General features: G+C 41.3%; 2 protein-coding genes across 7 annotated transcripts in view; one reads left to right on the top strand and one right to left on the bottom strand.

Annotated features, from left to right (window-relative positions):
* Positions 1–1597: 1597 nt before the first annotated feature.
* Positions 1598–13246, top strand: LOC124116908 (T-complex protein 1 subunit eta-like). 2 transcript variants are annotated; one of them, XM_046478518.2, is made up of 12 exons: positions 1598–1676; positions 2979–3132; positions 3720–3826; positions 4287–4412; positions 5298–5350; positions 6201–6372; positions 6724–6888; positions 8333–8466; positions 8760–8912; positions 10597–10748; positions 11429–11617; positions 12692–13246. In XM_046478518.2, the coding sequence occupies exons 1-12, from the start codon at positions 1605–1607 to the stop codon at positions 12916–12918; spliced, it is 1704 nt and encodes a 567-aa protein (XP_046334474.2). In that variant the 5' UTR covers positions 1598–1604; the 3' UTR covers positions 12919–13246. The 2 variants fall into 2 exon arrangements, with proteins under 2 accessions (XP_046334474.2, XP_046334482.1); XM_046478526.2 differs by lacking the exon at positions 1598–1676 and adding an exon at positions 1681–1751.
* A 2347-nt stretch (positions 13247–15593) lies between these two features.
* LOC124116889 (ectonucleoside triphosphate diphosphohydrolase 1-like) overlaps positions 15594–18446 on the bottom strand; it is a 51316-nt gene continuing 48463 nt past the window's right edge. For all 5 annotated transcript variants that reach the window (XM_046478489.2, XM_048393510.1, XM_046478498.2 and 2 more), the window contains 2 exons: positions 18085–18219; positions 15594–16526 (listed from right to left, as the gene is read on the bottom strand). In XM_046478489.2, coding sequence (XP_046334445.2) covers positions 16296–16526; positions 18085–18219 — 366 coding nt within the window. In that variant the 3' untranslated portion in view covers positions 15594–16295. The remainder of the gene's footprint in view (positions 16527–18084; positions 18220–18446) is intronic.

The following is an 18446-nucleotide window of genomic DNA, read 5'->3' as shown; positions in this document are numbered from 1 at the left end:
ACTTACATGACAACCTGGCCTGGAGGCGTAATTCTTTCACACAATAACATACATGACATGAGTTCAGCCAGATGTTTCATATATATATTATATATATACTAGGATGAGCGAACACGGTTATTCTGACACGCATGCAAAGAAGCGACAGAAAATAGATTTCATTCTATTTGTAATGAATTTAAACCTTTTTATACCCCGTAACTAAAAAATGGGTTTTACGGCTTCTATTTAGCCTAAAGTTTAAAAAAAAGTTATACTGAGTGACACATAAGTAAAATTTATGACCATGACTTCTTAAATATGACAATGATTAGGTCATGGCGACATGGTGACAGAGTTATAAACTCTGTTTTCCTAGTTGATATGTATGGCAGTCTGGGGCAAAATTGGCACATGATACTGTTTTTTTTAAAAATTCGATATCCCGGTCAGACCCCAGTGGTACTAGCTGGAAAGTGATTGACAGGTTGAGATATGAGAGAAGTCTTTGTTTGTTTATTTAATAAAGCGTATTGTATTGACTGAAGGCAATCAACAGGATTGCCAGAAAACTCCAGAAGCTCGCTTGATGCTTTCCCTTTCCACAGTGCAATCTGATCAATAGATCATCGCGATCAACTTTATTATTTACAACAAACGTAACTGGAGACAAAAGCATGAGTTAGTTCAATATGTTAGTCAACCGAATATATTTATTTTTGAATAGGAAATAATTGACACTGTCCTAATAGAAGAACATTAAGATGACATTTGACGTCAAATTTGAAAATTCATGTCATTGTGATCTACGAGATCAAATGTTATCCTGACATTCTCGGATGTAAAGACACTTTCAGAGTCTGAAGGTTAACTTTATGTATAAATATCTATAAGATTTGGCGTGAAAAGGTCAGCTTTAAGATTACTGCAGATTGAGAATGGTCTTGTTAAATCAGGAAGGCATCATCCCCCTAGGCCCCGCCCCACTAGGCCCCGCCCCCTCTTTCTGGGGGATACTAATTAGTTACTTTTTGGGATACTAATTAGATACTTTTGCCGACTGATGTACAACGTATGTGCCATCAACCGCAATCAGTGCCGAACTGCAGGTAAATTTGTCAGCTCTATTCGGTTTATCATCCGGTCCAGAGCCATGTGACCTAACAAATCGCCAGTATAGTTATCAGTTTTGAAGGACATTAAGCATGTTGGCATATCCAAATACATAAAATTAAATCATTTGGCAACATGTTACCCACAAATAATCACCACAAATAATTGACTAATGTTTGCTTAACAGATGCAAGTTGTTTCTCGAATTATTTTTGGTATTTTAAATGCACCCAAAATACACCAGACAGCAAAAAATAGTCAACTTAATGTCATAATTGTATATATATAAAACTAAAGTATTTCACTTGGGAACTCCTAGTGCCAACGATTCTTGCGATAATTGAATATTAAATATTATGAATATGGTTTAATTTCTCAAAGCAATCAAAATTTATAAGAAACGTGCAAGACGGGCCATGTAGTTATAAACAGTCTGATCCGTTGTACAGTTGTTATGAATAATCCTACATACAACAGCAACGATTCTGTAACAAGTTTAGCGACGTGCAACCATGGACCTTAGTTCAGAGTTACTTCCCTTAGAGAATTCTTCTGTCAACAATATTTGTGAAAACATGTCGATGGTAAGTGGAGAATCATTTATTACGAACAATCCATCTCATCAGGCAACATCGTAGTTTGTTAGTGTCCAGATAATGGTCTGCTATGTTCTTATAACTCTATTTGATGTCGCCAAATACCAATTTTAACTCTTTGATTGATTTCTGGTGTTTAGATCAGAGCCGGTGTCCTGTCGATCATGTGGAATGTTCCAGAAAGCGTCTTAGCAACTGGTTCAGAAAATCGTCACTGTGACAATATTTAGGCTGTCGTCGTTATTGTGCGATAATATTTCAGATAACTATTTAATAGTAGAGGCATTTATTTATTTCTGTTAAAAATGAAATGACAGAAAAGCGTGTTTACAGTGTTGAAACATTATTCATGATTCCTGATCTGACAAGTTTTATTTCACAGACGTCATCGAGACGAGTCTGTTCAGTTTTAACGCGAAAGAATGTTTAGACATTTGACATTTAGGGCAGTTATTTGGGCATTAAGTTCCACATGTACCAATTTGATGCCAATGATTGCACTCACCCTGTCGTGATGTGTCTTTGTGTGTGACTGATTGTAATATTGTAAATATCATTCATGATTTGTTTGACAAAGTCAAGCATGGTATTCTACGATAAAGTTGTTTTAGGGTTTACATGAGACCAGTTTGTCAACAGGCTTGAATGATTTCCTAATGGTGACCGATCCCAATTGCGTGGATCGATGCTCATGAAATCAATCACTGGATTGTCTGGTCCAGTCTTGTATTTACATTATTTACAGACCGCCATCATATAGCTGGAATATTGCTGAGTGCGGCGTTAAACGACAAACCAACCAACCACCTAATGGTGACTATGCTTGTCGTAAGAGGCGACTAACGGGATATGATGGTCATGTTCGCTGACTTGGTTGATGCATGTCATATCCCCAATTGCGTAGATCAATGCCCACGATGTCAATCACTGTATTGTTTGGTCCAGCCTTGATTATTTACAGACCGCCGTCGTATAGTTGGAATATTGCTGAGTGCGGCGTTAAACAACAGACAAACAAAATGTACTCCTACAAATAGGCAATTTGAGTTAAGTCAATGAACATGATCAAACATCGCTTTGCCTGACAACTCATATTTCAAATATTTCAGTTGAGCATTTGAGCAGTTAATGAATTGCCCTAATTACACAGATGATTATCAGTTTCACACAGTGAACTAATTAAAACATCTAGGCCTTGATTGAAAATTAATTGTAGACTGTGTAGCAACTAGTCCCTGGGTCTATTTGGATAATGATAACATGATTGACATATTTGTCATCGTATTCCAGCAACCACCAATCATCCTGCTAAAGGAGGGCACTGACTCCTCCCAGGGAACCCCACAGATTGTCAGCAACATCAATGCCTGTCAGACCATTGCAGATGCCGTCAGAACAACTCTTGGCCCTCGTGGCATGGACAAACTTATAATCAACGATAGAGGTAAGGAGGCTCTTTGACATGCATTGCGATGGAAGTCAGCTGGTTTTCTGAAAATATTATCACTCAGGGAATACATGTTACATAGCTGTACATGAAATATATCAAGATTCATAACTGATATAAACTTCAAGTATGTCCAGCTACTTCTTCCTGAGACTTGATAGAGTGCCAAGCCATTTGTCACTGGCAGTGATATTATTTCTTATTGAGAACTACTTCTGTTATGGTAATCTTGAGATTTTAAGATTGATAATCATGAATGTGAATATAATTAATTTTGAGGAGCAATTGTTCTCAGTATACTTCATGTGAATAACAAATATTTATTCTTTCTAATCTGTATTCATTTTTGTTCATGTAATTACTGTTGAAATTTGTAATACTCTGATCCCAAATGATAACCATAACATGCCTTACAGTAATACTTTCATTTGGTTTACTGGTAATCAGGTAGGAGGCTATTCGCATTGTAATTTGTAGCTGAAATATTATGAAATTTTCATTGGTTAACTATCTTCAACTGAGGTAAGACAGAACTTGTCAATTATGCAAAATTTGACTGGATAATGTTTGATATTTGTGAACAGGTCAGGCAACCATTTCCAATGATGGCGCCACTATTCTACAGAACTTGGAAGTTGTCCACCCTGCTGCCAGAACGCTGGTGGAAATAGCCAAATCACAGGATGCTGAGGTGGGCACATTATTTTATATTTCTGTGCAATATGTGGGTTTCAAATGTGTGGGTTGTCAAATGAATTGTCAGCATGATGAGAGTGAGGCATTACAAAGTTCTATACACATGAGAGTACCCTTGCATCCCAGGCAAGAAGAGGCGGTCGGGTAGCCTAGTGGTTAAAGTTAAAGCGTTCGCTCATCACGGCGAAGACCCGGGTTCGATTCCCAACATGGGTACAATGTGTGAAGCCCATTTCTGGTGTCACCCGTCGTGATATTGCTGGAATATTGCTAAAAGCGGCGTAAAACCATACACACTCACTCACTCACTCACTCACTCACTCACTCACTCACTCACTCACTCACTCACTCACTCACTCACTCACTCACTCACTCACATGCAAGGATGCCTCTAATCGTATGGCTGGGCTATACATGTGACTGTTAACTACAGATGACTGGTTTTTCTGCTGCAGGTTGGAGATGGTACGACCAGTGTTGTGTTACTGGCCGGGGAGCTGCTGAAACAGGCCAAGCCCTTTATTGAGGATGGTGTGCACCCCCAGATCATCATCAGGGCATTGAGGAAGGGAGCTCTGCTGGTAGGTTGTACCCATGGTGTGGTCTGCGGAGTTGTATGTGTAACTTTGGGGCAAGAACGACAGTTCCACATACATGGTTTACCATTTCTTTTGGTCTGTGAGAAGATGGCTTCATTCACTGGAACATCGGAGTGATGTATTGACAGTAACCTGCACATTTTGTCAGGCACTCTCCTTGTTTGATTTGACGTTTCTGTTTAGTTTCCATAATTGCTATGCGTCAAACTTGCTGACTTGGTTGATGCATGTCATCGTATTCCAATTGGTTGGATTGATGCTATGACCTCAATCACTGGATTGTCTGGTTCAGACTCAATTATTTCCAGACTGACGTCATATAGCTGAATTTTTGCTGATTGCGGCGTTAAACAACAAACAAAGAATAATTGTGATGCTGTTAAACATTGAAATAACTTGTCTCTTGCAATCTTCTGAATGTTCTCGTAGCTATATGGCTGAAATAATGCTGATGCAACATTAAGTTTTAACTCACTAATTCTGAATGTTCAGAGATCAGAGATATCGTCTCCAATTATTTGCAGGGCGGTGGGATAGCCTAGTGGTTAGATTCCCCACATGGGTACAATGTGTGAAGCCCATTTCTGGTGTCCTCCGCAGTGATGCTGCTGGAATACAGTATACTGCTAAACCTACTCTGTATTAGTGATCAGGCTTGGCAACTTTTTGTTTGCAATTCATAATACCCCCACACCATGGGTTCCTCATGATATCAATCACTGGTTTGTCTGATTATTTTCAGACAACCATGATATAGCTGAAATATATGTAGCTGCATGACACATGAAATTACATCAGTGGTATGTACTGCAATGTTATAGTATCAGGATTATTTGCAACTATCTCTAAAGCCAACTTGTCTTTCAGGCTGTAAACAAGATCAAAGAAATAGCTGTACAGATCAAGAAGGATGATGTTGGGTAAGTACCTGGGGGGTGGGGAAGGGGGGAGAAGAGGCGGAGTGCTTGACACTGGAAATTCTCAATGGGGGATTTGGGGTTAGAATTGTTCCTTAACAACCTATGATGGTCTAACATTCGTCTTAATGGACCGGATTGTCAGGCTGGGTGACTTTGTTGATAGTGTGTAAATGTAACCAAACTGTGGATCATTGCTCATATAAATCACTGGATTGTCCAGTCCTGACATCATGTACCTACAATACTGCTGAGTGGTGTTAAACATCTTCCGCTTGCACACACATACATAGGATATGGTTGGAATATTGCAGACATTCAGTTTAAACAGTATTCATTCTGTCGTTCAGAGTAGAAGTCTGTCGATAGTGATTTTCCCATGTCAGAATATCACATCACAATAAGCAATACACAGATTTACAAATGTGTGCTCCATTGGGATCACAGGTTTAATCCCAGGCTAGATCCCACCAGCAATTGCTTGTCGTATGAGTCTATCAGCCATGATAGGCTGATTGTCTTGGATTATTATGTGATCATGCCTCAACGGCGTGGATCGTTGTTCATGATATCAATCACTTTTGACTTGATTACCTACAGGCCTTGTTTACTGTTCCTCTAAAGCAAGAATATTACTTAGTGCAGTGTTGAATAACAAATAACTTGCAATGGTAAGTAGCTGGCATCACAAGGAGGGGCACATCAGTTATTACAGGAACTGGTCGAATCTCCATCACATTGTCCGACATGTGGAGTAGTCCTGTTATGTACAGGGTGGTGTGTTATTAAGGTAATGCTCATGTGAATGTATGAAGTCGGCTAAACATGGTGTCAGAATTTGTCGTTGTTTTAGGGAGCAGCGTAGCCTCCTGGAGAAGTGTGCCGCCACTTCGCTGAGCTCGAAGCTGGTGGCCTCCCAGAAAGACTTCTTCTCCAAGATGGTGGTGGATGCGGTGATGATGCTGGACGAGCTGCTGCCTCTCAACATGATCGGCATCAAGAAAGTGCAGGGCGGAGCCCTTGAGGTGAGAGGATCACCAGTTAGGCTCATTGTGGACATTGTTGTTGATGATATTTCAGAACCAATTACTTCCACTTACCATGCTTGCGCCCACTCACTCTTTACTTGGTGGCTAAAGATTTCAGTGCATGTAATCTTTGGCTCATGTGCCAGTACCTGGTGAGAAACATTGCCTTGGTGATGTTTTTACTTCTACTCCATTTTTTTAATTAACAAATCTATGTCATTAAACTTTATGACATAGGGATACTGTAACTTTAATTACACCAGTTGGCATGAGCTTCCTTAATAGACCAAGACTAGAAAACCATTGCTTTCCCTCTCTATACCTATGGACACTTGTTTATTAACTCAGGATTCCATGCTGGTGTCTGGGGTGGCGTTCAAGAAGACTTTCAGCTATGCAGGCTTCGAGATGCAGCGCAAGCAGTACCAGAAACCCAAGTTGGCTTTGCTGAATGTTGAGCTGGAGCTGAAGGCTGAGAAGGAGAATGCTGAAGTCAGAGTGGATACTGTAGAGGTAGGTTACAGTCCACAACAGGTGGAGTACATTCTGTAGAAGTAGGTTACAGTCCACAACAGGTGGAGTACATTCTGTAGAGGTAGGTTACAGTCCACAACAGGTGGAGTACATTCTGTAGAAGTAGGTTACAGTCCACAACAGGTGGAGTACATTCTGTAGAGGTAGGTTACAGTCCACAACAGGTGGAGTACATTCTGTAGAAGTAGGTTACAGTCCACAACAGGTGGAGTACATTCTGTAGAAGTAGGTTACAGTCCACAACAGGTGGAGTACATTCTGTAGAAGTAGGTTACAGTCCACAACAGGTGGAGTACATTCTGTAGAGGTAGGTTACAGTCCACAACAGGTGGAGTACATTCTGTAGAGGTAGGTTACAGTCCACAACAGGTGGAGTACATTCTGTAGAGGAAGGTTACAGTCCACAACAGGTGGAGTACATTCTGTAGAGGTAGGTTACAGTCCACAACAGGTGGAGTACATTCTGTAGAAGTAGGTTACAGTCCACAACAGGTGGAGTACATTCTGTAGAGGTAGGTTACAGTCCACAACAGGTGGAGTACATTCTGTAGAGGTAGGTTACAGTCCACAACAGGTGGAGTACATTCTGTAGAAGTAGGTTACAGTCCACAACAGGTGGAGTACATTCTGTAGAGGTAGGTTACAGTCCACAACAGGTGGAGTACATTCTGTAGAAGTAGGTTACAGTCCACAACAGGTGGAGTACATTCTGTAGAGGTAGTTACAGTCCACAACAGGTGGAGTACATTCTGTAGAAGTAGGTTACAGTCCACAACAGGTGGAGTACATTCTGTAGAGGAAGGTTACAGTCCACAACAGGTGGAGTACATTCTGTAGAGGTAGGTTACAGTCCACAACAGGTGGAGTACATTCTGTAGAAGTAGGTTACAGTCCACAACAGGTGGAGTACATTCTGTAGAAGTAGGTTACAGTCCACAACAGGTGGAGTACATTCTGTAGAAGTAGGTTACAGTCCACAACAGGTGGAGTACATTCTGTAGAGGTAGGTTACAGTCCACAACAGGTGGAGTCCATTCTGTAGAGGTAGGTTACAGTCCACAACAGGTGGAGTACATTCTGTAGAGGTAGGTTACAGTCCACAACAGGTGGAGTACATTCTGTAGAAGTAGGTTACAGTCCACAACAGGTGGAGTACATTCTGTAGAGGTAGGTTACAGTCCACAACAGGTGGAGTCCATTCTGTAGAGGTAGGTTACAGTCCACAACAGGTGGAGTACATTCTGTAGAGGTAGGTTACAGTCCACAACAGGTGGAGTCCATTCTGTAGAGGTAGGTGATTTGTATCTTTCAGTGGACATATGCATCATGAGTGTATCCATACGGCCCTGACGAGTCACAGAATGCTGATTATGTTTCCAGGATGTAAGTTTAAAGCATTTTATTCCCATGTCCCCCATTACAGGAGTACCAGTCTATTGTTGACGCCGAGTGGAATATCCTGTACGACAAGCTGGACAGAATTCACAAGAGTGGAGCCAAGGTGGTCCTGTCTAAACTCCCCATCGGAGACGTCGCTACACAGTACTTTGCTGACAGGTGAGCGGCTGGCTGGGCAGTGTTGGCAGTGGATCTGATACTATGATCTTCATCTTCTGGGGATCCTAATCAGTCATCATGTTACTTTTCTTGAATACCAAAGTAACACTTTTACACTTATGGAAATGTAAAAAAAATTCTCCGCTAGACAAGCTGGCAGTAGGCCTTGTGACTGCGTCAATACTTCTGGAAGGCAATGCATGTCATTTTTGATCTCACTGTGAGGACGAGACAGTGATTTGTTAGTGTCCTACATTGATGGGTGCCTCAATCATCATGGCGCTGTATTGCAGGGACATGTTCTGTGCTGGTCGTGTGCCAGATGAAGACCTGAAGCGGACGATGAAGGCGTGTGGTGGGTCGATACAGACGTCGGTGCAGCAACTGACGGAGGATGTGCTGGGGTCGTGCGAGACCTTCGAGGAGGTTCAGGTCGGCGGAGATAGGTAGGTTTGTGTGGATGGATGTGATCTGTCTGAATGAGTGTCTTGCAGATGCATCGCTGGGGGTGACTCTGGGTTGACAGATTGGTAATGTATCACTGCCTGGTGTAGATGGCAGCCAATTAGGATTCAGTTCTGCTGAGTGTTCTGTAGTACTTTTAATGCCAGAAGTAGCCAAGATGAGGTTGAAGCCAGACAACTAGATCAGTGCTTTTGCCATTGATAACAGGTGTGCCTTCTCTATACCCTTATTGTCCCCATCTTCCCGAGGCAAGGGAGTTCACTGACTATGAAAGTCCAGTTTCCACCCTTGCCGAACTAGGCTGGAATTTCTGGGCTCGATTGTAGCGCCACCAGAGGCTATTACAAGTTATGTCCCTAATATGTCCCTCCTATTGAACTATCAGATTCCACCTCTCATCATTTGCATTTGCTTCAAACAAAATGGCAGCACCCACTCAAGACGATCTGATCGATAATCAAAATCTATATTGTGATAAAACGTCTCTTAATTCGCGAAGTGCATCAAATCAGGTGAGCACCTTCATTAAAAACATGAAAAGATTTGGGAAATATCTCCGAGTTGGCGGTGCACATGCTTTGCAAATTCTGCAATCGACTGAAATCTGGACTGCAGTTTACGAACCGGATGTCGATTTCGTTACGAGATTTTGAGTAGACGATGCATAGATTTGTTAGTCCATCCAAAATATAACTCCATAATTCCAGCCAAGTTCGGCAAGGAATCAGTTAACTCCCTGCCACAAAGTCCCTCCATCCGTCCCCACACACTGATATTACTGGTCATGATCTTAAATGAGTTCGAAATTTTTTCTTAAATTCATTTTGTACCGAGTTATGGCCCTTGCCCCGTGCTTTTCAACTTGGTGCCTACTGCATGAAATGGACAAGTTTTCTCAGAAACTACCGAAATTATTTGAGTAAAGGTTTATATACTTATCTAAAAGATACTTGTCAAGATAGTACGATCTGCAATGGGGACAAGTTTTCTCAGAAACTACTGATGTGACATGAACGACAGTTTGCATGCTTATCTCAGTGGGGTGCTTGTCAAGACCGAGTTCCAAAATTGGCCCGTTAAATATTTTTTCCAAAGTAGGAGCCTTTGTGTGTATTAATTTCACATTTAATCATTATTTTGCATGACATAAAGCGACGCCAGTGCCTAACTCTACATAAGGCTTTATAGGACTCTTCTTGTTTTTTTTTAGTTTATATTCACTACTGTATGAACAAACAACATTCTAATGTGCTCGATGGCAGGGACTAGTGATAATGCTGTTTTCTTGTTCACATATGAAGGTACCCTTTCATTCAGCTGAATACAATGTCAATGAGAAGTGTTGGGGTAGAGTTTTATAAGTTTTCTCCTCCCCCAGGTAGGGGCACGGGAGGCCCAGTCATCTAAGTTGTTCCAATTCTCTGTGCAGAGTTGTCCCCTTGGTGTGCCAATAATCTATGATCATAGGTTCAAAACTTGGTTTGCCCCAAATACATTTTCCAGGTGTGTCAGCACCATACGCGTGCTTGTGGGTTTCACCAAAGTGGTAAACGTGGAAGACCTGCATCACTTCAGGCTTTCCTCACATTGAGCTGACACACCGTTATACTAAAGGAATACTGTTCAAAGAGGTGTTAAACCTCAAACTCACTCACTCTACTCCAGGTTCAACTTCTTCAAGGGTTGTCCCCAGGCCCGCACCTGCACCCTGATCCTCAGAGGAGGAGCGGAACAGTTCATGGAGGAGACGGAGCGGTCGCTGCACGACGCCATCATGATCGTCAGGAGGGCCATGAAAAATGATGCAGTTGTTGCAGGTAAGATGGCCAGTCAACCCGAGTAGGTTCCATGAGATGTGGCGCACTCTTCATGTTCACATGGGAACCTGACTCTGTGGTCACATGAATCATAGGTACATAGGTCACAGGTATAAAACCACAGAAGCATGTGTCACAGCCTTCAGATTTTCATGTTGGAAACAATGCTTGTTTGACACATGGTCCAATATGTCCCCCACCAGGATAGTGTCAACAGTGAACTAAGGCCATACATAGTGTCTACATGGCCAATGAGTAATCCAGGTTCTATTTAATGTCAGTAGACCATCAAAACCCTTTTAAGAGGTGATTAACGGGATTGGGTGGTCAGGCTCGCTGACTTAGTTTATGCATGTCATCGTATCCTATTTGTGTGGATTGATGCTCATGATATCAGTCACTGGATAGTCTGGTCCAGACTCGATTATTTACATATCGACAACATGTTGTCATATAGCTGGAATATTGCTGAGTGCAGCGTTAAACAACAAACAAGCAAACTTTTCAAATGACCTTTGATCCCCACAAGCGTAAGGGTGTAGAAATTTCAATTTAACTTTTCCTAAAGATATTGAGTATTCCTTGTGAGTTTCAAAGCTAGTTTTGAAGAATACCATGCTGCATTCACGAGTAGCTTATGTACCTCGATCCAGCACTGATTGATACTGTTGCTGCTGTAGGTGGAGGTGCTATTGAGATGGAGTTGAGCAAGTACCTGCGGACATACTCCCACACCATCGCGGGGAAGGAGCAGCTTCTCATAGCATCCCTAGCCAAGGCCATGGAGGTCATCCCCCGCCAGCTCTGTAACAACGCTGGCTTCGATGCTACCAACATCCTCAACAAACTACGACAGTGCCATGCACAAGGTAGGTTTCCTTGCAGTGTATAGCTCACTTTTACTGGCCAGTTCAGAATTGTAATGTGTCAAGTCTTGATTTCAGATCATTGTATCTAGGCATGTTGTGGGCAAGGCTTATGTATGACTATTTTGCTCTTCAATATATGTCCATTGTTGAGCTTCACATGTATTACAAGTCTCCAAGACACCACAAAAGACTCTGAAGAGTTGGAACCCTTAGTCATGCCAGGATCTGCTGATCATGAATTCAAATACTAGACTTGCTCCTGATTATGATCCTTGGTGTTTCAGTACAACCCACTAGTGTGCCCCAGGTTCTTTGTAATGGATGATCAGAAACAATAATATGCTAAATGGTTTTATCTGATCATGTGTTGGAGCTAGGTGGAGACATCAACATTCCAAGCAGGGACTATGTTTCACTCGTGGGGTTTTGTTTGAATAGCAGGTTTGGTTGAGCAGGAGTGTTGAAAAATTATTTGGAGTGGATTGAACTGATGATAGTATCTTCTGAGGCATCACAATTTGTTTTGCAGAGTTGCATCCCTTGGGCACACAAGAAACCTATAATTCCTGGTTCGCCCCATTTATGTTTCTAGGTTTGTCAGCACCATACCTGTTGCTGTTTGGCAACGTCTGAGACCTACATAACTTTGTGCTTTCCGCTCACATTAAGTTGACACGCTGTGATATAACTGGAATACTGTTCAAAGCAGTGTTGTGACGAACTCATTATCCTTCACCCTATATCTGTGTGCTGTTATCCCCTACGTCTGTACAGTAATATCCCCTACATCTGTGTGGTTTTAATCCCATATATTAGTGTGCTGTTATCCCCTACATCTGTGTGCTGTTCCCCATGTCTGTGATGTTATCCCCTACATCTGTACAGTATTATCTCCTGCATGTGTGTGCTGTTTTCCCCTACATCTGTACAGTAATATCCCCTACATGTGTGTGCTGTTATCCCCTACATCTGTGTGCTGTTCCCCATGTCTGTGATGTTATCCCCTACATCTGTGATGTTATCCCCTACATCTGTACAGTAATATCCCCTACATCTGTATGCTGTTATCTTCAGGTGGGATGTGGCAGGGGGTGAACATCCTGGAGGAGGACATCTCTGACAACTTTGAGCAGTGTGTGTGGGAACCATCTGTTGTCAAGATCAACGCCATCACAGCAGCTGCAGAAGCATCCTGTCTCATCCTGTCTGTGGACGAGACCATTAGGAATCCTAAGTCTGAGGTAGGAGGCCCTGGACCAGGACGACCTCCCATGGGACGAGGTCGGGGGAGACCAATGTGAAGGACATAATCATGGACATCTTTAAGTGCTCTAATTTAAATTATACAGAATCATGCTGCCATAGCCCCTAGCAAGCGTGTCTCAGCACCAGGACCAGGACATTCACGACTGTGGCTGCCTCTATTTGGTTCACTGCCCTCATTTATGCTGTGGAAAATTACAGGGAACTGTAAGGTGTATTGTGTAATTATCTTGTTTTTCAATTGCTCTGAATATTCTCTTCCCTCATCTGGTCCACAGAGCGGTGACGTCGATGATATGGCCGATGTTTTCATGGATGTGCTACTTGTGCTTGTGATACACTTTTTGTATTAAAATTTCCACATCATCCTGGCATACTTTGTTTATTGTGAGAACAGCTTGCACACACATCCACAGAGAGGTTAGGACACGACACGTACATCAAACAATGCTTTTATTTGGTAGAGGAAAGCATCTTCCTTCTCGTAAGACATTCAACAAATCAACTAGACTTATACATTTTTTCTTATAAAAACATTCAGTTCTTTTTTCCCCACCAAGTAAAGTTTATTATAAAGCTTTGCTATGACCAATGGCTGAATCACGACCTCTATTGAATTATAGACGTAACCATCTCAAGACTTCAGGTGAATCACTGATTTTGTTGTATATTTTAGCGATGAAGTATGATTAACAAAAATAAAAAGCATTTGCAACATATGTCCTGGCATCCATATTGAACCAAATGGAATGATTTGAAAACCTTGAGTTAACATTTCTGTGAAACCACACACGCTGCTTCAGGCTCATTGGCACAGTGGCATGGACAAACTGTGTTCTGTAGGATATGTATGAATATAAATACTATATCACGATATTCAATAACATGCATTTCAATTCATCCATGTAGACATTTTGATTGACACTGACAAACATCATGACCCTGCATAACTGGGCACTGTTCTGGGGAATACAGACATGGAAGGTATCTTGATCAGTTTGTCAACTACACACACACAAAATGCATACAGAACATATAAAAAGTATATATTGGATTACAGAAACACACACAAATCATCAGCATATCAAATGCCAATATTCCATTTTTGTGAAATACATAAAAGCTTGCTGAACATAAGACGCCTGGGGTTGAATGTCACTTCCTGCGATATTCATAATACCGGTAATATGAATTAGCACTCTTTAAGTGAAAACAGTTGCATGCTCTTAAACTGTAGAATTATCCAATTCAACTTTTTTTCTATTTCTTCATATTTAAAATATCTTATTTTATGGTTTGGCAGGTGCTTAAAGTTTCCTGAAAACAATTTAGAGACCTTGTAAAGTGACTTAATCTCGAATCCAGGCACATCCATCCTCCCTGAAACAGTTGCCAACTAATTTGTCCTGGGCCACAGATGTAACATTTGTATATGTATGGAATGCAGTTGCTAGTTTATTATCTCAAACCTGGTACTGTCACAGTAGTAAACTGGAATATTTACAAAGTACAAAGTACTTAAAAATAGTGCCACAACACCAGCCCACCTGAATAGGACGTCAACGGACTAAAATGGCAACTTAAAAGATGCTGTCAACATTGATTGGAACAAAAGCAGCATACATGTCAGTTTCAGCAACCCATTATTTCAGAGATGCTTAAACCCAATTTCACCTCACCTCTAGCATCTCAACTTGCTTCAGTCAGACTGGCTATAGCATAGCACTAATATCTCATGGAATGTGGTCCTATTTACAAGTTTTTATTGCCCAGAATCTGGGTTGGGGAAAGAATGGGGTGCTGTATACACCCTTTCTCACATTGGCTGTCTTGCTCTTGTTTCGACATCCAGCCATTGGGACACTCTTGTGTGATACTTCACCTCACAAATATCAACAAGAGGACAAGTCATCCCTTGCAATGGCAAATACTTGTATTGTTCATTAGGATATATATATATATGGTAGTATTGTTTACATGGTACAATACAGGAATTATCACTACCATATGATAAAGATGTTCTTAGTGAACAGGACTGAGTTGCTCCCCTTATTGCAGGGTCGGCTGGAGGTTACACAAGACTAGATGTGAAAGACCTGGTAGGTGCACATGTACTGAAAGTGATACTGTGTTTGGTGTTTCTCATATCATAAACACACGAAACTAAAGGCATGGACGTGATAAATCTCTATTGGAGATAAGTGTCCTTGTGTTAATACAAAGAACTGCTGCATCCTTCACATCAGTGATATTCTGCTAACATCACACAACCTATAAATGATCACAAGTTCAGACCTGGAAAAGAATGGTTCAGGAATGAGCACCAGCCTAGGAGTGATGTCACACGCTAGGCTAGCTTGGCTCTTGTGACCAGCATGGGGTACTGTAAGCAGGCGTTATGGAATCCCTGCAGGGTCAGTCCCGATATAACTATAACAGTATGACTTTGTCATATCAAACAATGATATGAACCTGTTATTGTGAGTGTAGATATCATGATAATATCAAAGGTAACTACACAAAACAGTGAAACTCGGCTTTGAATAAAAGCTTTGTGGATAATTATAGATCTTATTTTACTTGATGGTTCTGGCATTAAATGTCATGTCAGTATTCAAAGGAAATAAACAACATTTTAGTCAGTGATGTAAAAAGTATGACAATCGAAATACAATTTAAAATATGGAAAATAAATAATTGTGTGTCCTGAATCAAACTGTCTGTCCACTTTTCTGCAGTCCCTTCTTAAAACAACAATTAAAAATACATATAAAATGTACATTGGTTTCATAATAAGACAAAACTTAAGATAAAAAAAGTTAATTGAAGATATAAGGATTTCAATCTCAAGTTGATGGTCACTAGTTGTGCTGTTCTACATAAATGACCTCAATGGCCATCCTACCTCATGACTCACCATAACATAAGGTCAAGGTCACAGTTCAGGGGTCATTCCTTTACAGTAAACACACTTTTTAACAAGACTAAAATAATAACGCATGTGATAAAATATTCAGATTACAAAACTACTTTGTAAAGAACACATGTAAATACTACTATATAAGTAAATTTACATCATACAAAAATAATTTATCTCTGTGAACATACATTTCATCTGTAGAACTGCAAATAAAACGGATGCACCTGATTTCCCAATACACCCAACCATTCAATGTTCAATTCTTAAAACTCCTAACCAAAATTACCTTAAATGTTTTCCAAATACAAATCCAAAAACACAATCAAACACCATGTTTAAGTTTCAACGGAATTACACAACCTACCACAAATTTAGACACCTATTGCCTTCATACAACAATATCCTTTCCAATACTGATCCGTGTAAGTAAATTCCTGACCAATTACATCACTAACAGACACTCGTAATAATCATCAAGACTTAATCCCGGTGTCTTCAAATGCTTCCATATTCAGCAAGTCTTGTGTATTTCCTCTTGGCTTTAGCTGCCCTGTACAGCCTGGCATGGCAGGCGAACCCAACAGCGGCCAGGATGAACAGTGCGAACAACACCGTTAACAGAACAAAGGTCACTGTGCTTATAGAGTTCTGCGGCTCATTCACTGGTATCCCATTACTCTTGTTCAACATAAACCCTAGCGACCAACCAATCTTCGTATTGGCAACCTGCAACACAAGCATGAACATGTCACTGCTGCATACATGTATTCAGCCATTTCAGAAATGAACAGTGCCTAGGTCTTGTGTTTGTAATATCATTTCAGAATAAAGGGGCACGTTGCAAGCCACAAATCGTTTAGAGAAAGCAAATTAATTGCTAATCCCCGGGTCTGCAACAGTTCGAAGTGCTTGCGCACTCTTCCAAAATGGCGGCGCAACTACCCCTTGGTTGCCTTGATGTAATGGAGAATGAAATAGAAGAGACTCAATGACGAGCTGATAAAATTTATGACTACTTTAAAGATGTGGAGCAGACTGAGGATGATTGGGTGTTAGCTCCCTTTGTTCATTTCCTCGTTGAACCAGTCAAGAATTTCTTGCTCTGCTGTCAAAGTCAGCTGCATTTTGGTTTGAGAACGAAGCGACTTCAGCCAGTGATTGTTTCGCTTGCAAGCGGCTGAAAGTACATCGCTGAATCACTGTACATCGCTGTACATCGCTTGCAAGCGATTGGTGCTTTGCAACCCACCCCAGGATACACTTGTGTCGTTTCAGTAAAAGATATTGAGGGATTACTCATATGAGGTGCAATTTTGGATTTTGATCTGTGCCAAACTTTGGTTCAGAAGAGGCATTTTAATTGATTTGTTGATTTCAAGGTCATGCGTGAGAGAAGTGTTCTAAATTAGTGATGGGAGATGGGGATGATGACATCACTTCAAATGTGAAGCTACTGCGGTGAAATGGTCCAGGGAACACATCACACAAAATAGGATAGAGCTATGATGCACTGGGTAGGTCAAGGACACAGACCATGATGGCTCCAGCCTCTCCTGACAGGGAATAGGAACAACTTAGTATTTGTTTTTCATCAATATTTGACATATTTTCTCAACCTTGATTTTTTTAATTGTTATTTGATTGTTTCTGAGCTAGATGAAACACTCCTCCTAAGGGAAGCTTGAGGCTGTAAAAACTTGAGATGAGAGCATAGGGATCAAGACTTTTGGTTTTTGCCCTCCGTCGCACTCTGCCTCAGCTCTCTCTTCTTGAGTTTAACAATCTCAAGCATACATGAGGAGTACTTTATCTCACATCTCAACACTGAGATGAAATCTCACGTTTTGTTTCCAATGAAATCTACAGATACTAGTAAACCATAACACAAGTGTAGATGACAGCGAGCCACTCTCACAAGCTGGTAAACCATAACACAAGTGTAGATGACAGCGAGCCACTCTCACAAGCTGGTAAACCATAACACAAGTGTAGATGACAGCGAGCCACTCTCACAAGCTGGTAAACCATAACACAAGTGTAGATGACAGAGAGCCACTCTCACAAGCTGGTAAACCATAACACAAGTGTAGATGACAGCGAGCCACTCTCACAAGCATAAATCATGAAACTATTCCTGGGGAGCATGTGTAGCAGTTGAAAGAGTTGGTTTAATAACATTACGGCACAGGGAAATCAATATACAGCTTATTCCATTCCTTGTGAGACATAGCAAAGGAGCATGACGCTACCTTCACAAACCCCTTTCAGTTGTGTCTGTTCTCACCTTTTCAACAAAATGTAGGTTGTTCCAGTTACTTGTATCAAAGCCGTATCCCCTTGTCAGAATGATGTCAATGAAGTTACTCTGGAAGCAGTAGGACGGGAGGGCGGACTTCTTGGCAGCTGGCATCACCTCCACCTGCAGCATAACCAGGGAGTCACCTCAGGGTGGTCTTACTACACTGTTCCCACCCATGTAAATGTGACTGCCCCTCACACCACCTGTAAATGTGACTGCCCCTCACACCACCTGTAAATGTGACTGCCCCTCACACCACCTGTAAATGTGACCTCCCCCCTGACCTGGTAAATTTACTTCACAACTGTAAAAGTGACTGCCAACTAGACCTCTAGACCTCCCATAAA

This window comes from Haliotis rufescens, unplaced genomic scaffold (genome assembly GCF_023055435.1).
Source record: "Haliotis rufescens isolate VD_foot unplaced genomic scaffold, xgHalRufe1.0.p SCAF_12, whole genome shotgun sequence".
In the NCBI taxonomy this organism is placed as follows: Eukaryota; Metazoa; Mollusca; class Gastropoda; order Lepetellida; family Haliotidae; genus Haliotis; species Haliotis rufescens.
The sequence above is the reverse complement of the archived record's forward strand: the minus strand, read 5'-3'. Positions and strand labels throughout refer to the sequence as shown.